General features: G+C 43.3%; 1 protein-coding gene across 1 annotated transcript in view; it reads right to left on the reverse strand.

Moving 5' to 3' along the window:
• Positions 1-22,089, reverse strand: part of LOC107121128 (dystrophin-like) — a 230,112-nt gene that overhangs the window by 105,601 nt on the left and 102,422 nt on the right. Inside the window, exons 4-5 of the mRNA XM_015423996.1 lie at positions 20,905-21,052; positions 4,942-5,091 (exon numbers count right to left, since the gene is read on the reverse strand). Of these exons, the coding sequence (XP_015279482.1) occupies positions 4,942-5,091; positions 20,905-21,052 (298 nt within the window). The remainder of the gene's footprint in view (positions 1-4,941; positions 5,092-20,904; positions 21,053-22,089) is intronic.

A 22,089-nucleotide genomic window follows, 5' to 3' on the forward strand; every position in this document is an offset into this window, starting at 1 on the left:
GAAAGACAGAATTTTGCCTAATAAGAGGCTGCTGAGAGGGGAGGAGATAAAGTTGCCAGCTTTAGGTATGGAAATTCCTGGAGATTTGAGGAGTGGAGCCCGTAGAGGGGGACCTCAGACAGGTTACAGTGCCATAGACTCCACCCTCCAACCCAGCTATTTGCTCCTGGGGAACTATTGTTGCCAATCTTGGCCCAGCAGACATCAAACCATTCTCTTCAACCCCCAACTAAGCCGGGTGCAACAGGGAAAGGATATGTACACAGAGGTCACAGAAAACAGAATGGCAGCTTGCTGACATACTGCCCCCCTTAAAATACACTTACAACACACCTCCCGGGTCGGGCGGGAGATCTCCCGGGCTGGGCGGGAGACCTCCCGGTTTGTCCGGGAACCTCTTGTGGAAACTACGGATCAGGTAAGGGGCCCGAATATCCCCTTCTTCCACCCATTCGCGGTGCTGGGGACCGAAATCAACCCATTCGATGAGGTACCAGAGTTTACCACGTTTCAATTTACAATCTGTCAGCAAGCTGCCATTCTGTTTTCTGTGACCTCTGTGTACATATCCTTTCCCTGTTGCACCCGGCTTGTTTTCTATCATCCTGCTCCTGCGTTGGAATGCACAAGATAACTGCTGGAGGTTGTGTGGGGGAGAAGATGCTGTAATGCTTGCCTATTGCTTTTCTCATGAGTCCTGCACCTGTGTTTTGTCTGATGTTCTGCCTGGTTCCCATGGACTGGGCGCGCAACCGTTTCATTAGCCCGCCAGCGGGAATGCTATTCATTGGATCTGTATCTGTTTGAATTTCCTTTATTATGCTTGCCCTACCTGTGTATCCCCAGTTCTAACAAAGAACGTGTTTGAGTGTCTTTCCAATGCTTTGAAATAAATTTTGCTTTTCTTGAAAACGTGGATTTATTCTCGATGCTTGGGGATCCAACACTCGCCAGCCCTGGCATGGGGGGGTGGGAGGGGAGGGGGGCCGGGCCGAGATTCGGGGGGTCGGAGCGAGGCGGCCGACGGAAGGCCGATGCCTCCGTCGCCCGGCCAAGATTCGGGGGGTGGGGGCGAGGCAGGCGATGGAAGGCCGATGTCTCCGTCGCCTGGCTGGAGTGGCCGCGGGGAGGTCTGGAGTCGGACGGCCGCTGGCAGGAGCCGCGGTCGCCCGGGCCGAGATTGGGGGGGCAAGGCGGGCGACGGAAGGCCGATGCCTCCGTTGCCCGGCCCTCTACAGAATCCACCCCCCAAACCTCCAGGTATTTCCCTCCTTAGAGCTGGCAACCCTACATTCCCCTCAGTGCCTGTTGGTAGGCAACTAAGCTTGGTCCTGTCACCTACTTTGGCCTTTGGGAGAAAACACATTGGGGCCAGTCCTGATAGGGTTGCCAACTCCAGATGGGAAATTCCTGGAGACTTGAGGGATGGAGCCTGAAGAGGGTGAGGTTTGAGGAAGGGTGGGACCTCAGACAGGTACACTGCCATAGACTCCACCCTCCCAACCAGTCAGTCCCACATAGGGAACCATTGTTGCCAATCTCCAGGTGAGGGCTGGAGAGCACTCAGTATTACAACTGCTCTGCAGAAGGGAGGGCAGAAGTCAGCTGAAGTCAAAGGGGCAGATAATGGTAGGTTGATGGCTACCTGGGAAGGAGATGGGGTTGCCAACTACATCCTGACAAATTCCTGGGGATTTGAGGGGTGGAGCCTGGAGAGGGGTGGGGTTTGCAGAGGGGTGGGACCTCAGACAGGTAGAATGCCATAGACTCCACCCTCCAAACCAGCCATTTTGTCCTGGGTAACAATTGCTGCCAATCTCCAGGTGAGGGCTACAGATTACTCACAATTACAACTGCTCTTCAGGTAGCAGAGATCAGTTCCTCTGGAGAAAACAGTGGACTCTGTCATTATACCCTGCTGAGGTCACCACAGCAAATTGACACTGTTTGCCCAAAGCCAGAGCACTGCCCCAGAGCCTCTTTCTAGATCCCGTTGTATTGCTTTCACAACGGGCTTTACTGCTAGTTAAGTATATAAAACTCAATTTTACCTGTTACAAACAGGATGCTTGGAGTTAATAAATACTCTGATTTGAATCCACTTTGATGGTTTACAAATCTTTTCGTATTAATTGACTCCAGGCCAGGGCCGGCTAGCCCGCTAGGTGAACTAGGAGTGGTAAAAGTTCAACAGTCCCCAAAAGGCCTGGAGCTCTGGTGCGCTGGCCCTCAGGGGTGCCAAACTGTGCCCCGCCCCCGTGGGCCAAAGAGCCGTTGCTGCCCTGCGTGCCACGGCCGGACCGCAAGCGCGCCTCGCCCTTGCTCGCTGGCTCTGCGGCCTGGCTCCGGCGCGTGCTGGGGGAAGCGCAAGGCTCTGAAGTGTGCGGGGGCGCGCCTGGAGCGGCCTCGGGGGAAAGGCAGTGCAACCAGTGGGGCTGCGGGGGACGGCGCTCTCCTGGCGGCAGCACGCATTCCGCAGAGCCCTGTTGAGTGGCACAGCCAGGAGGCCCCTCCTCCCTGCTTGATAAATCATACCACTCTCTTAATCCTGTTAAGTATAATACAATTATTTTCACTCATAACACAGCTTGGGACCAGATGAAAAAGAAAACAATTAGAAACACATTCACTTAGATAATATATTAAATAGATGTGTGTGCATAATATGGTTTAATTTCACAAAATATTACTTTAATCTTTGCTAAAAATTAGGATTTAGACTCATGCTGGCCCCAGAGCCAGCTTTCAACTTGTATGAAGAGGACATACTTCTTCATACAACAGACAAATTCTGTGCTAAAGAGTGTGGCAATTATATTGCACTGGTTTTCCAGGGCCTACACACAATTGTACTGGATCCATATAGTGCTACAAAATCATGGAAATCATGGAAATTGAAACAAGAAGGTTTTATTTCCAGGAAACAAGTATCCACAGATGTTCTCAAACAACACCTATATAAATCAGCACACCTGTACAAATCAGTCCAAACTAATGTAACTTGTTTTTTACAATGTTGTTTCTGTTGTTTCTTCCAGAAAACTGAACAATAAAGGCCAATCCTGTAATAATAATAGGTGTTCTAAAAATCATTGAATATGGTGACAATGCTGGAGCAGTTTGAAGAAATAGAAATATTACCTAAAATAATACATTGAATGTTAAATTTCATCTTACAGTCCTTCAATATATAAAATATAAATTACACAATTTAATTTGCAATGATTTTCCAGTAATTGTTAGCAGGTATAAAAACTGTTAAATTTTATATATGTTCTCCTTGTGTCTTTCTGTTCACAGCTTTCTCTGTAATTCTTACAGAATAATTAATATCCATGTACATCAAAGGTCTACGTCAGGTGGGATTAAGCATTAATCTAAAACATTTGAAAAACTGATCTTTAGTATGTTAGTTCAAGAACTAATTAAGGTAACCTAATTGACATCTTGGTGCCTGAATAATTCAAAAGATATGAACTCTATATTTTGTAATAGTGGAAAGTCATAATTTTATATAAATAGCTCTAATTCTTCACAAGAATTGTTATTATGATACCATAATCTCCACTCCCTTAACCTTGCATAGCTAAACAGGAAAGTTTTTAATGTGGCTACTAAGATTTCCTCTTTACTTAATAAAGATTTAATCTAAATCATATAACTAATAAGAGAATCAAAATCTGAATAGATTATGACATGAGATTTTGATGTTCTTTTACAGCTATAAGTATCACTTTCCACCATCCATTTCTTTAAATGTCCTTTACCTCAAGAGAAATCTAATTTTATCACATGAAAAGGCTGCATACCTTCCTTTCACATTTGGACTTTGCATACATTTGGACTTTGCAGCTGATCTGGGCTGCATCCACACACTACTTGATATTGCACTATAGCAATCATTCAAAATCAAATTATCCTATGTGGAGAAGACAATCCTGTTGAAAATTATTGCTATAATGCAGTGATAACACAGTATCCAAATGGTGTATGGATGCAGTCATAGATTCCTCAAGATCACAATATTGCAAAGAATAAGGAGTCTTAAAGCTGATACAGAAGGAACCAGTGAATTCTTGCCATTTTAGGAGGCATAAGGTTAATATGACATCATTAATCAAAGTCTGCACGAATACCCTATAGCCTATCAAAATCCAGCATGCTAGAATTGGATAACTGGGGAAGGGGTTAGCCTTTTTGCATTTATTTTGTATTTTGTAGGCATAGTACACACACACAAAAGTATGGCCTTTTGTCAAATCAAGCATCTTGAATTGTGTCAGTAAGGCAAATTTGTGTTACTAAGCCAATCAGTGGAAATAATTTAATCATCATCATACTTATAATTTATATAGGGTGTTCATGGATCAAATTGCTTCACATATATTATCCTTTGTAATTACTTATACTGGTCTTGTAAGGAATCCCTTCATTTATCATGTTGTAATGCTTCAGATTGTAATACATAGATAGCATTCTTTATAAGTCTTAATGACTGATTTGTGGGTCAGACTATCACGACTGTTGGCTTTATACTTGTTTACTGATTGGATCGTGTTTGTCCAGATTTATCCTCTTTTTACTCCACCATCAGCCTGAGACATGTAAAAAGACTGTACAAATCAATGCGAGGACTGTCATCAAACCTGAAGTGTGAAGCAACAAAACTACTGTTGCTGATATTCAACATGAAAGAAGCCTACGCCACAGCAGCAACACCCAAGTAAAATAGTAAAATGACTCCCCAGAGACGGAGTCAGAAAGTGCAGGTTCCCTCATTTTTTCAGGCCTGTTTATTTCTCTAACTTATAAAGATGTACTGGTAAGTCTGGGTATACACGTAGAAAGAATTAAAAATAAAAATAAAAAGCCTTACTGAAAAATACTAGGAAAACTTGTAACAGGTTACAGATACACACCACACTTGTTAATATGCCTAACCTTTATCCAGCGATGGTTAGCCTCCTTGAGTCTGGTGTCAAGCTTATGTTTTACTTCAGGGTTCAGTGATGCACTACCAAGTGCTTTTCCTCCAGCTTCATTTAATCGTTTCAGTATTCCCTTGTGTAGAGGCAGTTCTTCCACTCTTAACTGGAACAGACAAATGCAACATCTAAAATGAACTGTAGTAGAATTTTCAGCTCCCTTATCTTCACCTCTATTGATTAGTTTATCAGCTGAAGTAACTAGACTCCAGAGCTCAATTCAGCACAAAATATACACAGCTTTTGTTCTAGGTTGCAATGCCTTGGGGGGTGGGGAGTAAGTCCTGCCTCTGCATCAGGAAGACTTTCCTCAGAGGCAGATGCTCACCACAGTGTCAAAGCCATAGTGGGAAAGGAATGAAAAAAATCTCAGGAGAGAGAAAAAATGCCGTCCCCTAATGTCTAATTCTGGCCTTGATAATTTTTCTTTGACTTTATGAACCAACCCAAACACTCAGAAGCCAGACTCATTTTTCAGGAATCAGGGTTTTGTATTTTAAAAATCATATTTTCTACTTATTGCTACCACAAAACCTAATCCTAAACTCTTCTCAGTGTCTCATTATTTTATTAAAGCTATGACAAAAGTGCTGCTGTATAGGTGGTAACCCTGCTTGCCATCACTTTTAACAAACAGCCTCTGGTCTGATGCTGTAGCCTCTCCCCAGTTTCTTAGAACTTTGTTATTGCTTTAAAAAGCTTGATTGCATTGACTGTTAGAGACTATATAGAAAGCAACTGGTTCATCTATCACCACTGAATGAGGTAAAGTTAACATATGAACAAGCAATGACAAGAACTTTATGAACCTTCTGATGTGAAATGATAAATAAGTTTTGTACTTCAATGTGGATTGTGGAGACACACTACAATAAAATCATTGATGAAAATACAAGGCACCGCAAAGCAATTTCCAGGCACCAAGACAACCTGGTGACTGGGACAGGATGAGCCCTGGTCTAATGATCCCCAGAATTTGGCCACTGGGAGCTTTACAGGTTAAAAAACAACAACACCACCCAACAACAACAGGAGATTCATTAATTGTATATTAGACTTCTCTGCTGTGTCAGTCAGTATCTAGAGCTGACATTATCAGGCAGCTGCTGAAGCCCTCACACCTTGAGAGGACCTGCAGACTAGCTATGACATAGGAATAGTGATCTCTTGTGACCTTCCTCCAGACATGCTTGAGTAAGCAAATGTGATGACTACTAAGAAGAAAAAAAAAAGCAGCTGCCACCACTTGCATTCCTGTACTTCTTCGGTATGTGGTGGTTGCTGCTGCCACATCTAGCAGCTGTTGTTATCCATTTGCTGGTTAAGTGAACAGGACTGGCAGCACTAAATAGCAACAACCACTAAGGTCTGCTTTCTGGTTCTATGTTAATGTCGATATAATTATTTTATTGATTTACAAAATTTATACCCCACCTTTCTGCTCTCAGCAGGGCCACCAAGGTAGCTAACAGATTAAAAACATACATAATACATCTTTAAAAAGACCATTAAAACCAAACAGAAACACATTCTAACAATTAAAACCAAGTTAAAATACTCATACATGAAAATAACAATTAAAAACAGGGCAGGAAAAAGGAATCATTGAAGGATAAAACAAAAAAGACAAAACAAAAAGATGGCAACAGAAGGGGACAGAGTTCTAGAGTTTTCATGACATGACCAATACCTCTTCTAGGTTTCCATCAGCCTAATCTCAGAAACTGGGCCCACCCAAATTAGGGACTTAGATGATCACCACAGTGGTCAGGAAGGTTCATAAGTATCCTGGTCCCAAGCCATGTAGGGCTTTAAAGGGCAATGCCAGCAGCAGGGCTGGATCCAGGTTTTTTTCCACACTAGGCGATGCTACCTTCTGGTGCCCCCTGGTGCATCCACCAATTTCCTGGTGCCCCCCGGTGTGCCCCCTACCCCAGCACGACAGCCCCATGGAAAAAGAAAAAGAGGGAAGAAGGGAATGGGTGCCATTGGGGGTGGCCTCAGCCCGGCTGCTTGCTTGCTTTCCTTCCAGGAAGGGGCCCCCCGAGCCACCCCTTCCTGCACTGGGGGCGGCCGTTGCAGTTGACCAGGATGATGGCCAGCATGTAGTCCTTGCCCAGCATGGCTTCAGCGGCGGGCAGGCGCACAGCAGCCAGCGAGTGAGTGAGGGTGGCAGCAGGGAGGTTCTGCTGCCCGAGGCTGGTGCCGGAGTGTGGGGCAGGGTGGAGCTGCGTGGGAAGGAGGGCGGAGCCCGGCAGGGGGCCTGCTGGAGGCCAGAGCAGCATGGAGTCCCCAGAGGAGCACGCCTGGAAGCTGGTCTCTGCCGCCGCTGTGCGGGGTTGCAGCAGCATCGCTTACCCTGTTTAGGCAAGGGGGGAGAGGGGTGGCAGGCCAGTGGGGTGCCCCCTCTTAAGGCCGCTGCCTAAAAATTCTCTGTGATGGGCTGGCCCTGGCCAGCAGCTTGAATTGTGCCCAGAAACGTACTGGAAGCCTGTGTAAATGACAAGATCTGGAGTAATGTGGTCTCAACGATTCACTTCAGTCAGCATCCTGGTGGCAGATTCTGCATCAATTGACATTTCCAAACACTATTCAAGGGCAATCCCATATAGAGTTGTCATGACTCAGGTGGGGTGTCATCTGAAGCTGCCACCACTCTGGATGTAGGTTCCCTTGAGAAGGCCCAGAGCACCCTCCCAAGACCTTCAGATCTCCCTTTTGGCTGAATAACAGGCGTGAGGACCAGGCAGAGTGAAACAAGGAAAAGGTTTATTTTATAGGAGGTCAAACAACAAGGTGCAGAATAATAACAGTAAGTGGATGAAAATAAAAGAAATCAAATGCCCTAACGCATTTAAATATATACTGTCCCTAGCTCACAATTCCTTTTTTTTTTGGCCCCCCGAAGGGGATTTTTTAATTGCATTTTATATATAGACTACAAACTACAATGAAAAAAGGGAGGGGTACTACATTTAGGGAGAAAGTAAAGATAACCACTACTGACTAAAAACCCAAGAGAGGAGATCTTCAAAATAGCTTATATACTATACCATCCCTTTAAATGCTACATTCTATGAACTTAGTCAGTCACGCTTTTATAACTTTTAAATCTTAAATTTAACTGTTAAGAAAGATTCCCTCAGCATCTCCATGTTAAAATATCTTATTTATCAGAGTTCCATTCAGAGTCTTTCAACCTTCATTTCTTCTTGTCTTGTCTCTTCCACAGTTTGTAAGGACTTTTAGGAGTCGCTTCACCTTTCTCCGACAGAGAGTTCTCACCAGAGGACCCCGAGTCCAGCTCGGCACTGGACTTACTGTCCTTTTCCTCTTTATCCACCTCCTCTGGCTCACCCCGCTGTGCTCTCAAAAAGTCTTGTGCTTTTGCCACAGAGTCAATCTTTTCTTTCTTTTCCTGGAGTTTAAAGGTCACGCCCTCTGAGTATAACCACCTATAAACCTTTATAACCATCTGAGTATAACCACCTATAAATCTTTATACTTCTTTCTCTGTTGTCTTATTTCAAATGGGATATCTTTCAAAATCCGATTAGTCTTGTCCTCAATTCTCAAAGGTGTCCCCACCGTCACTCTCAGGATACAATCCCTTACGTGCCTCTTCGAGAATCTCACCACAATTTCCCCAGGCAGATTCCCCACATCCATTTCGCTCATAAGATCGTCCGCCTTTAAATCTGTCACTGGGGCCAATTCTTCGCTCATCATATGCTTCAGAGTCTCTCCTTTGCTCTCTGGGACATCCTGGAAGCGAAGAACCAGATTTGCTTTTTCCATTTGTATTTGTAAAAGCTGTTCTTCTGTTGAGTTTTGCTTCTTTTCCAATTTATACACCTTTTTCTTCACCTTTTGTGTGGTGGCATCAAACTCTTTCACTTTCTCTGTTGTTTTGTCCAGAATTTTAAGTGTATTGTTGATTTGTGTCTGCTGGGTAGATATCCATTTATTCATTTTTGACAGCTGCTCTTGAAGATTAGTCATCTGCTCCAGCAGGGCAGGGGGCACAGGGACTCTGCCATCGTTTTAGCCAACTCGGTGATTCTTTCCGGTCTTGGACTCTCAGCTCCTTTCGTTTTTAAAAGCTTCTCCTTCTCCGTCCTCTTTCCCGCCATCTTTTTTGATTGTTTACTTTTGCCCAACTTTTAAAAGTCTCTGAATTTGCCCTCCACCACTCATGTGTGCCTTGGTAAATCTTTCCAGCAGTTTTTTAACCGCTTTGCTTCTGCTCCCCCCCCCCCGATCTCACTTAGAGTTTGTGCCCCTCCCCTGCTCGCTTTGCCCTCTAGTCCGGGGGGTTTGGGGGGAGCTTTCTTTTTAGTTTATCAAATCGCTTTCATCTGACTCACGTTCATTATCGGCCATCCGACCTCTTTTACTTTCGTTTTCCACTGCTCGACCTCCTGTGCTTGTCCCGGCCAGCTTCACTAATTCCAAACAGACACAGATGGAGGGACCATGGGGATGAAGAAGTGCCTTGATTCTCCAGCATCGTGCTGGGGAAGAGGCAACCCCTCAGAAGTCCCTTGGCCAGGAGGCTTTTGCCAGTCTCCTGGGGGGAGTGTGATACATCGCCCCCCTCCTTTCCGCCTGTACTCAGTTTCACCCTCAGGAGGTGCGACTGCTCAGCGTGCAGCCATCCACCGGACTTTGCAGTAGGCCTGTGTCTGTGTGTACCCCCAAACTACGGACCTGTTTCTTCAAGGGGAGTGCAACCCCATCCACAACAGGTGATACTAAGGCCCAGGTCAGACTTTCTGTTCATCAATAGCATTTCCATCTTGTCAGGATTAAAATACATGAATAAATGAGGTTGGAGAATACAGTTTAAATAGGTTGATAAGCAGGGCTCCTACATTTTCTTGCTTGGGACCCCTAGAATCAGTCTTGGGTAATGTTCACTAAACATATGAAAAGGGAGCTAGAGGGTCTCCGGGTAAAATGTGAGAGAATCTATCTTCTTCACTTTCCATGAATTTATATCAGCATATGAAGCTGCCATACCAAAACAGTATAGTTCAGTACTACCTACTATCATTGGCTGCAGTTCTCCAGGCTATAAGGCAGATAATTCCCCCCCGCCCAACACTGCTATCTGAAATCTATTAACTGGCAAGAAGAACTGGAGCTGAGATTTTCTTAGGGTTGCCAGAACCCCCGGTGGGGGCAAGAGTCCTCTGTTGCCAGGTCCCACTTCTCTGCCGATGATCAGCTGGCCAGCAGGGGGGCCTTACCCCCCAAAAAGGGAGGAATACCTGATGTTTTAGCAATATGCCTACATGACTTTAACGTGGCCCAGAAGTGGCGTAGGCATGTTGGGGACGTCAGGGCAACACTCTCGTTTTTGGACAAAAACTCCATGGTAGAAGCTAATTCTACCATACAGTTATTGCCCCAAAACCAGAGCATTGCCCCAATGTCTCTGATATGCCTACATCACTTCTGGGTCACATTGGAAGTCACATGGCATGTTGCTGAATTGTTGGATGAAATTCCCTGCTCCTGATAAATCCACCCCCCATCCCCAGGAGGGACCAGGCAATCCTAGATTTTCTGCTTGCAAAACATGTACTCTGCCATTGAGCCACAGCATACAATACAGTGATTGTGATGTCAGCCAAGCAGAGTGGGTGTACTTATATTTATTGCTAGTGTATTTATTTATTTATTTATTTTTCTGATTTATACCCCGCCCTCCCCACCAAGGCAGGCTCAGGGCGGCTTACATAGGGTAGCCAGGCTAGAAACAGGAATAACCAACTCCCATACTCCTGCTCAGACTTGCCCAAAGGCATTCCCCAACGATGAGTAACTAGGCCATTAGGTGGCAACAACAACTGAACATATATTTTAGTGTTGATGTTAGTTTCACAGGGTAGCCATGTTGGCCCACAGTAGAAGAGCTTGATTCAAGTTCCGATTTTTGTAGTATAAGCTTTCAAGCATCGAAGCTCCCTTCATCAGATAAGCGATGATGACCCTACAGGCTTGTAATTCGGATTACTGACAAACACATGAAGAATTTGTAGATTGAGTAGATTGAGAATACAACAGAAATCATAGACGTATATCCAGATGTTGTTTTTCTTCACTTCTTCACTTTCTACTGGACATCCATTGAGCTGCAGAGTCCCATTACAGCACGAGTACAGCTAGACTGGGAGTTGTTGCTTTAAGATTTTTTTTAAGGATTCCATACATACACATTTGCAAGGCTTGGGTTTCAACAAAAACAATTTTTGAGGCCTAATATATGCTGTAACATATTTAGATGTGTAATTTCAGTGCTCTGAGCAGGACTTCCAAACTTTGGTAAAATGAAAAAGAACAGTAAGTACAGAAACGTTCTGCCATCCTCACTGCCAATTCTCTACTTAGGAAGAAATCAGAACAAGGATGTTTCATTAATTTCTTTTCCTTTTTTTTAATATGCATTTTTGTTCCACTTCCTCAGCTATGCTGTGACAAGTCCAAGAAGCAGTGTAGAAAAGCATATTCCATTAAATGATTCCACTACATAGACAAATGTTGATAGCCCTTCTTCAAATCACTTAAATCAGTGCTCAATCATTACTGGAGTGCTCTGTGGCATTAAGAGTTAGCAAAAACGTGCTGTTTTACAGTTATGATGAAGCAAATCATTTTTCTCTCCCTGATAGATACACAAAGTGAAAAATGGTTTCTAGGGTAACATGGTAAGAAATAAAGCAGCACATTCAGTTCTGGATTAATAGCATAAGAGAGGTTTTCCCTTGAACTGAAAGATGTGTACTGAATTTAAAGATATGAAAAATAAAATAATTAAAGCTAAACATTTTCCTCTTATTAAAACCCACTCTTTCTTCCTTCCATTTTCACCTGGAGGCAAACAAATCAGAGCCCAAGCTACATGCTACTTCTGCCTTGAATTGTTGATGCACATAGAATTCATGCTAAAGCAATTATTGGCCACTATAGCAATCTGCTTTTTAAACAGCAATGTTTTATAAACAATTGGATTCCTTTCAATTCTAGAAAAAACATACTCAGGATCACATACTGTAGATTAGTTACCTCATAACAATTTTAATGTCATGGCAACATTACTTACAACAGCAATCAGCAAGATAGTGGGTTTTCCTAAACTTACAGTGCATTCTTTTTTTTTCTCATTAACATTTTATTGGTAGGATTAAAACAATAAAACAAATATAACAATAAAAATATACATAAAGGTCATAAGAACAGTTATACATTCAAACCAACACACTAATTACAAAAAGTAAGCTTTAAAGAATGATACATTCTTCAATAAATCTTTGAACAAAGTAACTTATTTTAGCCTCAATTTGTAATTGATGCCTGTACTGTTTGTTGCTTTAGATACAACCAAGTGTCTTCTGCCCTCAAGAATATCTGTAGACATTCAATGATATATCTAGTCCTATTAAACACAAAATACTACCCACAAATCAAGTTTTACCGGTGTAGTGAGTGATATGTGTTCATAATTATTTATTACAAAGAAATGACCTTGTGTGAGGGCATTTATCAATCCATGTATGAAATCCATATGGCACATACCATACGGAATGGAGAATTAAAAGGAAATTATTTTGGCTTAGTCTGAAAAGGTTGTGTGTGTGTGTTTTTGGATTAGATTTCTCTGTGGCTATCTGGGATTTTATTTTCTTTCAGAAAGACCCATTTAGATAAGCAGGGTCCGGATACCATGATCTTAGGTTTTTTTTTTTTTTGATGTTGAGCTTCAAGCCCACTTTTGCGCTCTCCTCTTTTACCCTGAGCAAGAGGCTGTTTAGGTCCTCTTCATTTTCTGCCATTAGAGTGGTATCGTCTGCATGTCTGAGGTGCCAGCATGTCACATGATGTACTCTGCATATATATTAAATAAGCAAGGAGACAATATACATCCTTGTCATACTTCTTTTCCTATGCTAAACCAATCAGTTGTTCCATATCTGGTTCTAACTGTCGCTTCTTGACCCTTATACAGGTTTCTCAAGAGACATGTGAGGTGGTCTGGTACTCCCATCTCTTTAAGGACCTGCCATAGTTTGTTGTGATCCACACAGTCAAAAGCTTTAGCATAGTCAATGAAGCAGAAGTAGATATTTTTCTGGTACTCTCTTGCTTTCTCCATAATCCAGCGAATGTTGGCAATTTGATCTCTAGTTCCTCTACCTCTTCGAAACCCAGCTTGTACTTCTGGCAGTTCTCTATCCACGTACAGTTGAAGCCTAGCTTGTAGGATCTTGAGCATGACCTTGCTAGCATGTGATATGAGTGCAATTGTGCGATAGTTTGAACATTCCTTGGCATTGCCCTTCTTTGGGATTGGAATGTATACTGACCTTTTCCAATCCTGTGGCCACTGTTGCGTTTTCCAAATTTGCTGGCAAATGGAGTGCAGCACTAACAGCATCATCTTTTAAGACTTTGAATAGCTCAGCTGGAATACCATCACCTCCACTAGCTTTGTTGTTAGCAATGCTTTCTAAGGCCCATTTAACTTCACATTCCAGGATGTCTGGCTCAAGGTCAGTGATTATACCGTCGTGTTTGTCAAGGACATTGAGGTCTTTCTTGTATAGTTCTTCTGTGTATTCTTGCCATCTTTTCCTAATCTCTTCTGCTTCTGTTAGGTCCCTACCGTTTTTGTCCTTTATCATGGCCATCTTTGCATGGAACGCTCCCTTGATTTCTCCAATTTTCTTGAAGAGATCTCTAGTCCTTCCCATTCTATTGTTTTCTTCTATTACTTTGCACTGTTCATTCAGGAAGGCCTCCTTATCTCTCCTTGCTGTTCTCTGGAAATCTGCGTTCAGTTGGGTAAATCTTTCCTTTTCGCCTTTGCCTTTCGCTTTCCTTCTTTCCTCTGCTATTTGTAAAGCCTCATCAGAAAGCCACTTTGCTTTCTTACATTTCTTTTTCTTTGGGATGGTGGTGATTGCTGCCTCCTGTACAATGTCACGAACCTCCGTCCATAGTTCTTCAGGCACTCTATCTATCAAATCCAGACCCTTGAATCTATTCTTCACCTCTACTGTATATTCATCAGGGATGCGATCTAGGTCAAACCTGAATGGCCTCGTGGTTTTCCCAATTTTCTTCAGTTTAAGTCTGAATTTTGCAATGAGTAGCTCATGATCTGAACCACAGTCAGCTCCAGGTCTTGTTTTTACTGACTGGATAGAGCTTCTCCATCTTTGACTGCAAATTATATAGTCAATCTGATTTCGGTGTTGCCCATCTGGTGATGTCCATGTGTAGAGTCGCCTCTTAGGTTGTTGGAAAAGGGTGTTCGCTATGACCAGTGTGTTCTCTTGACAAAACTCTGTTAACCTTTGCCCTGCTTCATTTTGCTTTCCAAGGCCAAACTTGTCTGTTATTCCAGTTACCTTTTGACTTCCTACTTTAGCATTCCAGTCCCCTATGATGATGAGGACATCATTTTTTGGTGTTAGTTCTAGGAGGTGTTGTAGGTCTTCATAGAACCGGTCCACTTCAGCCTCTTCTGCATCAGTGGTTGGGGCATACACTTGAATTACTGTGATGTTGAATGGTTTGCCTTGGAATCGGACAGAAATCATTCTGTCATTTTTGAGATTGTATCCCAGTACTGCCTTTTGCACTCTCTTGTTGACTATAAAGGCCACACCATTTTTTCTACGAGATTCCTGGCCACAGTAGTAGATATAATGGTCTTCTGAGTTAAATTCGCCCATTCCTGTCCACTTTAGTTCACTGATTCCTAGGATATCGATGTTCAGTCTTGCCATCTCATTTTTGACCACGTCAAGCTTACCTTGATTCATAGATCTTACATTCCAGGTTCCTATGCAGTATTGTTCTTTGCAGCATCGGACTTTCCTTTCACCATCAGACACATCCACAACTGAGCATCCTTTCGGCTTTGGCCCAGCCGCTTCACTCTTTCTGGGGTTACTTGTACTTGCCCTCTGCTCTTCCCCACCTTCTGACTTGAGGGGCTCATCTTCCGGCAGCATATCTTTTAGCCTGGGGTTTTCTTGGCAAAGATACTGGAGTGGGTTGTCATTTCCTTCTCCAGTGGATCACACTTGGTCTGAGTTCTTCTGTGGCCTGTCCGTCCTGGGTGGCCCTCCACGACATAGCCCACAGCCTCATCAAACCACGCAAGCCCCTTCACCACTTCAAGGCAGTGATCCATGAGGGTGTCACTAGATCCATGAGGGTGTCACTATCTTTCCCATGGGGTATTGAATGTACACAGTAATGTCGATGACTTATCTAACTTCACTTGCCAGTACCCATCCTTTTCATCTATTATTGTAAAGACTTTCTTTCCTGCTAACTGAGCCAGGACCTCTTCCACAGTGGGAATAGTGTAGTACTGTTTTCGAACTGCCTTATTCAAGTAGCGAGGATCTTAACACATACGCACATTCCCGTTCTTTTTTTCTGTTATCATCAGGCTATTTACCCAGTCTGTGGGACCTACCACCCTAGGTATCACTCCTGCACCCTCCAATTGAACCAGCATATATTTTAGTCTATCCAGTATTGTAAATGGAACCTTCCTGCATCCATGAACTACTGGGGGAACTGTTGGATCTATATGTATATGATGGGACCCTTCAAACTCCCCTAGACCTTCAAAAACGTCATTGTACATCATTAGCATTTGTTCACAAGTCAATTCCTTTGACTGTACAGCATCTATTTTATGTACTAAATTCAACAGATCACATGCTGCCCTCCCCAACAATGGAAGTGATGAAACATCTGTAACATAAAACATTAACTCAGCTTCGTTTCATTGCATTGAACATGTCAGAATAATGGTACCCATGGTATTTATACGTGTCCCACCATAAGTCATCAATACTGCATTACTACTTGACAACATTTTCTGTCCAGGGAGAGCATTAAATATATTAACTGGCAAAATATTTGTCTCAGCACCTGTATCTAGCTGGAATTTAACTTTGAGTCCTCTCAAATTTATATTGGCACACCACCCAGTAGTTTCCACTTGATCGTCACCCACACTGTGGCAAGATAACACTCCTACAAGCAAGTTGTGCACATCTGCTTTTGAATTGTGGAGGTTTTGGTTTCCACTGTCTCTAGCTGTTTTACATAACTTGGCAAGACTGTTTTTTCCCCACACTTATATCTTGCCAAAAGCAGGGCATTTTTGAAACCTGTGTGTTGTGCCATAGCATGAACAGTTCTGTTCTCTCACAACACCATCTCCATCTTCAGGGCGTGCCTTTTGCTGTCTCACTGCTTGCAAATGAATCTCCTGTCTGGATAACGCAGATGCCTCACAGACCTTTCAAGGAGTTTGCCACTGTTTGTAATTGAGAGGCCAGAGCTTCAGCAACCTGGCAGAGTTCAACAGCCTTTTTCAAGGTAAGGTCAGTTTCTTTCAAAACTCTTTAAATCTGTCCGGAGCACTAAAGACCAGCTTATCTCTAATCAGCTCCTCAGAAGTCGAGCCAAATTCACAGCTGGGAGCCTTTAGTTTGAGCTCAGTTGTAAATTTTTCCACTGATAAGTCCAAAAACAATAACGCTCAAATATCAAATTCTTCTGAGGAGTACAATATTTCTTATACTCCTTAAGAACCTCACTTAACGTCTTGGGCTCTCCCTCCTCAAAAACAAATGTGTTATATATCCTCACGGCATCCTCACCAATCACACTTAGCAATATAGCTATCAGTCTCTTGTCTGGAGCATTATCTGTAGCACTGGCAATTACATAAAATTGGAAAGCTTGCTCCCACATCTTCCAGTTTTCTGCAAGAAAACTTGTCTCGATCCAGCTGCATGTGAAGAACATCTGTGAGAGCAACCAGAGCTGTCTCCATCCCATGGTCAAGACAGAACCCAGACTGGAAGGGATCCAAGGTTGAGGTTTCATCCAAGAAAGCCTGGAGCTGCACCACTGCTGCTCTCTCAATTACCATTCTCAGGAATGGTAAGTTTGATACTAGGCGGTAGTTGGCCAAATCACTAGGATCTAAAGATGGCCTCCTTTAGACTCCCCAAGAAGACACCTGAGCTCTGGGACAGATTTATAATGTCCACCAGAGGAGCCCACATTCTGTCACCACTGGCCTTAACGAGCCAAGATGGACACGGATGAAAGAGGCAAGTGGTGGGCTTCATAGCACCCATAATCTTGTCTATCTCAGCCCATGAGAGCAAGCTGAATTGGTCCAACACTGGACCTGAAGATGGCCACGGGGCCTCTAGTTCACTTACTGTATCAACATTAGTGGGCAGATCCTGGCAGAGCAATAAGGCTTTATCCATGAAAAAGCTTGTAAATGTCTCACAGCTGATAGCCAAATCACTAATATTTTGAGGTCTTTCTGTGAGAGATGTTAAAGACTGAATTACCCTAAACAATTGTACTGGGTAAGAGCTAACAGATGCAATGAAGGCCATGAAGAAGTCCTTCTTCACTGCTATCTCATAGGCTTTCATAAATGGCCTATAAGATGTTCTTGCAGCTTCGTCACAACTCTGCTGCCAAGCTCACCTTAGCTGTCTGAATTCCCATTTCATCCTCCTTAGCTCCTCAGTATACCAAGGGACTATTGTGGCGTGGGAGCACAGAGGGCATCAGAGAGTTTTTGTTGATGGCTTCAGTCAGCTGTGCCAGTCTTATACCAGCTCATCTAAGGAACTACCAGGGGGAATCTGATCCTGCAGTGCATTCTGGAACCCTATTGGGTCCATAAATCTCTGCAGGCAAGCATAAATCAACTCACTGCCTAAACAGGGAGGGCTCAGGATACCCAGATGGGCCTTCAAAGCAAAGTGGTCCAACCACGGCACTTCCTCGGTATCAATTGGACTCACATCTAGCTCATGGCAAAGATCAAATCCAGTGTGTGGCCTGCTTGATGAGTGGGACCTGATACAAATTGGAAAAGTCCCAGTGCTGCCATGGAAGCACCAGGTCCACAGCCTGTGAGGAGGCAGCAGTAACCGTATGGTAAAGTCCCCCAGTGCTAAGAGTCTGGGGAACTCCAGTACCTAGCCCACCACTGTCTCCAAGTGGCTCAGCAGGGTATCTGCTGGTGCGTTAAGCAGATGGTACACCAGCCAGATAGCCAAACTTTCCTCAGCATTGCACACCAAGCAAACACAATCCATACTGGAGATCTTTTGCATGGGGAGTGCCTTGAAAGAGAAAGACTCCCATACAAAGACCGCCATGCCCCCCCCCGACCCATTGTCCAAGACTGGTGAAAGACTGAGAAACCTTGTAGAGCAAATTCTTTCAGGGTGACTGTCTCACCCTCTCTCATCCAGGTCTTGGCTTTTATTAGTAGAAAGGAGCCAGGAGTCCAGTAGCACCTTAATGACCAGTGGCACGGCATAAGCTTTCATGAGTCACTGCTCACTTCATCATATACAGTTAGAATGTGAGTCCATTGGTCCTTTTATCTTGGAGAGTGGAGTGATTTCAGATGCCAAATAACAATAGCAGGCATTGGTTGAGACCTAGGTTTCCTAGGTCTCATTACCAATGATGGTATCTCCACGCCTACTTACCCCTCTGTATTTTACACCTAATCCAATCAAGCTTGCTATTGTCATTCACCTGTTATTGCCACTCAACATCTGAAATCACCTTTATGAAGTTTACTAGGAGTAATGTTCATTGTGGGAAGAAATACAACAAGATCTAGAAGGAAGCTCCAGATGAGTGTCCCGACTGTGGCTAGTGGGGCAGCAGAGGGAAGCAGAAAATGGAGGGAGGCAAGCCATCTTTCTTTCCTTCTGCTTAGCTATATGGCAGGGCTGTCTCAAGTCATTTTGCTGTCCCAAGTGGGTAGAATGGGAGGACAGCCTCATGGTAACAGATATGGTTCTCTCCACCTCTGACTTATTTTGTGAGGGGGAGGGGGGTGTTATGCAGTGGCAGCTAAGGTAGAAAAGCACCTCCTCCTGTGCCATGTTTTCTGGGTTCCAAGGGTCTGGAAAGTAGTTCCATAGCTGATTACATGGTTGCCAACTCTGGGTTGGGAAATACCTGTAGATTTGAGGGGTAGAGCCTGGGGAAGGCAGGATTTGGGGTGGGGAGGGACCTCACTAGGGTATGCCATAGAATCCACTGCCCAAAGCAGCCATTGTCTCCAGGAGAACTGATCTTGGTAATCTGGACATCAGTTTTAATAGCTGGAGATCTCCAGGTGCTGCCTGGAGGCTGGCTTATGTTAATTTGGGCCTATGCAGTCACAGCTAAGGTAGAAAAGCACCTCTCCAACTGTGCCACGTTTTCTGGGTTCCAAGGGTCTGGAAAGTGGTACCATAGCCAATTACACGGTTGCCAACTCTGGGCTGGAACATACCTGTAGATTTGAGGGATAGAGCCTGGGGAGGGCAGGGTTTGGGGTGGGGAGGGACCTCAGTAGGGTATAATGCTATAGAATCCACTGCCCAAAGCAGCCATTGTCTCCAAGAGAACTGATCTGGGTCATCTGGACATCAGTTTTAATATCTGAAGCCCTGACTGCTACGTCACATTGGCTGTCATACAGGGGCCATCTCAGCAGGATATAAGGACACAGAGTCCACCATTTTCTCCAGGGGAACTGATCCCTGCCATCTGGAAAGCAGTTGTAATTCTGAGTGATCTTTAACCCTCACCTGGAGATTTGCAACCATGGTTTCCCCCAACAGACACTAAGGGGAAATTTATTTTACCTCAGAACATCAACAACAAACTGTTTAGAATGTTAGAGGGAAAGGCCAGTGAGGCCGCATATGCAAACGACCTCTGTGTTCTGAGGCAAAGGTGAATCAGGCCACATATGCAAATGACCTCTGTGTTCTGACTGGCTGTGGGGGGGGGGAGAGGAGCAGGAAACTGTTTAGAATGTTGGAGGCAGGACTCAGGCAAAGCAGCCAGTGTATAGGGAGACCCTCTGAATGACAGATCAGAGAGCGAACTGATTTTGGAGTGTGTTGGAATGTTCAGGGGAGTCCAGGACCAAAATAGCATTATATATACTGGAGGATATCTCTCATACTTTATGATACATTTAGTTGCACGCATGGCCTGGCCCAACAAAGTGACATTTACGTCAGATCCAGCCCTCACAACAAATGAGTTTGTTACCTCTGGCATAAGCCATGAGATTTTGTGTGTTTGATAATGTTCTCTTGCATGTTCTTTATGAGTCACTATACTATGATGACAAGCCCATGTGTTCAAAACCGCAAAAGCCAAAATAACGAAATAAATGCATGTGTTATTGATGAGAGGCCCTGAAGAGGCATGTATGATGTTTTTGTTCAAGACTATTTCCATCTATTTGTAATACACATAATAATTAACTTGCCATTAGACAGGTGCATCTTGAATGTGTGCTTTTTACATTTGCCTCCTGCAGTTTTCATTTGAGGCTTGGGTTTTGAAAAAAAAATCTTTAAAATAAATTGCTTCTCATGATTATCTATTCAATTTTCTGCAAAGCTGTTAGTGGACATTAGCTGCTGCAAAAATGGGTTCTAGTACACATGGAACTTTCAGGAATCAACCAGGACTATTTTTCAAGTGCTTGACACTAAATAGCAAAATGTACTTATTTCTCTGTTGTGGCATTAAATTCCTTTCATAACTGTGGAGACCTCAAAATAATAAGTGTATACTCCGCATCATTTGTCACTACAGGGTCAAGCACCAAAAAAATCAAAACATTTACCATTCTTAAACTAGGATTGCAGGGTTTGGTAGAAAGGGAAGGAACACCAACACAATATATGGTATAAGAAAATACTATATACAAAGTTTCTCTGAAACCTTTCAGTGGGGCCTAATAAAAATATCTTTCTGCTATGACTTAAAGAAAAAAAAGGTGTTTTCAGCAACCAAACTGACAGAGACTGATTACCTTCACTTTTTGAAGAGTGTCTTTCAACTGGTGTTCATTTCCTGGTTCAAGAGGGATGCCAGTGACACTATTTGCTTCATCTAACCATAAAATAAACTTGTTTAAGTCGCTCTGCAATTCTGTCAGGAGCTTTTGTTCTTGTTCAAGTCTGTGGTCATAAAAGAAATAACATTAATAGAGTCAGTTCATATGTACATTATCTAATTTTCAGAAATACTAGCCAATAAACCTACTTGGCAACTTAGTAGTGACCAACAGAAGTCGATATCAGTGTTTAACTTCAGAAAGGAAAATATTGCTCACTACCATCACTTCTTTAATTAAAGGAAGCCAAGGATTTATCAGTTAAAATGTTGGAAGCATGCAACCATCCATCCACCTTTTCAATTACAGTCCTGAATGCTAAATTTTATCCACAAAATTTGGACTTTGATAATAAAAGGGAAAATATTAAACATGACATATTCATATGGAACTACTAGGTTCCATACTACTAGGAAGCATGAACATTCCCCATTATACAAAAAGAATGTGTCCTTGCTCCCACAGAACTATCAGAAAAGTGTTTATGCACATGTCCAAGCTGAAGGAGTAAGTAGGGTTTCCAACTCTAGCTTAGGAAATTCCTGGAGATTTGGGGGCAATGCCCATGGAGGCCAGAGTTTAGGGAGGAAAGGGAGCTTTGCGAGGGAGTGGTGCCATATGTATCATTTGCTGAAGCTGTCATTTTTTTCCAGGGGAACTCATCTATGTAGGATGGAGAAAACCTCTAATTCCAGGAGAACTCGAAGCCCCACCTAGAGGTTAGTAACCCAGGAGTTTGACAACAGTCATATTTTATTGTGGGCCCTGAGATCCAGCTTGAGTTACAGTCTTATTACCCTAATATTGCATACATCTCTCATACTATTATTTTTTTATTTATATTTATTTATTTATTATGGGATTTCTATCCCGCCCTACCCAGTGGCTCAGGGCGGCTAACAGCATACAAATACTAAAACAATAAAATACGTTTTTTAAATACAATAAAAACTGGTGCTTCAGTCTATATAATCTATACCATTTACAGATACTCGGCGATTATTTGCTGCCTGTGATCTTGACAATAGAAGCGTCCCCGACGCAACGAACTAATCAACCTCCATGGAGTCTGGTAGAAGGACAATACAACGGCGGTGGTGA

The sequence above is a fragment of the Gekko japonicus genome, unplaced genomic scaffold, assembly GCF_001447785.1.
Source record: "Gekko japonicus isolate JY-2015 unplaced genomic scaffold, Gekko_japonicus_V1.1 scaffold2344, whole genome shotgun sequence".
Classification (NCBI taxonomy): domain Eukaryota; kingdom Metazoa; phylum Chordata; class Lepidosauria; order Squamata; family Gekkonidae; genus Gekko; species Gekko japonicus.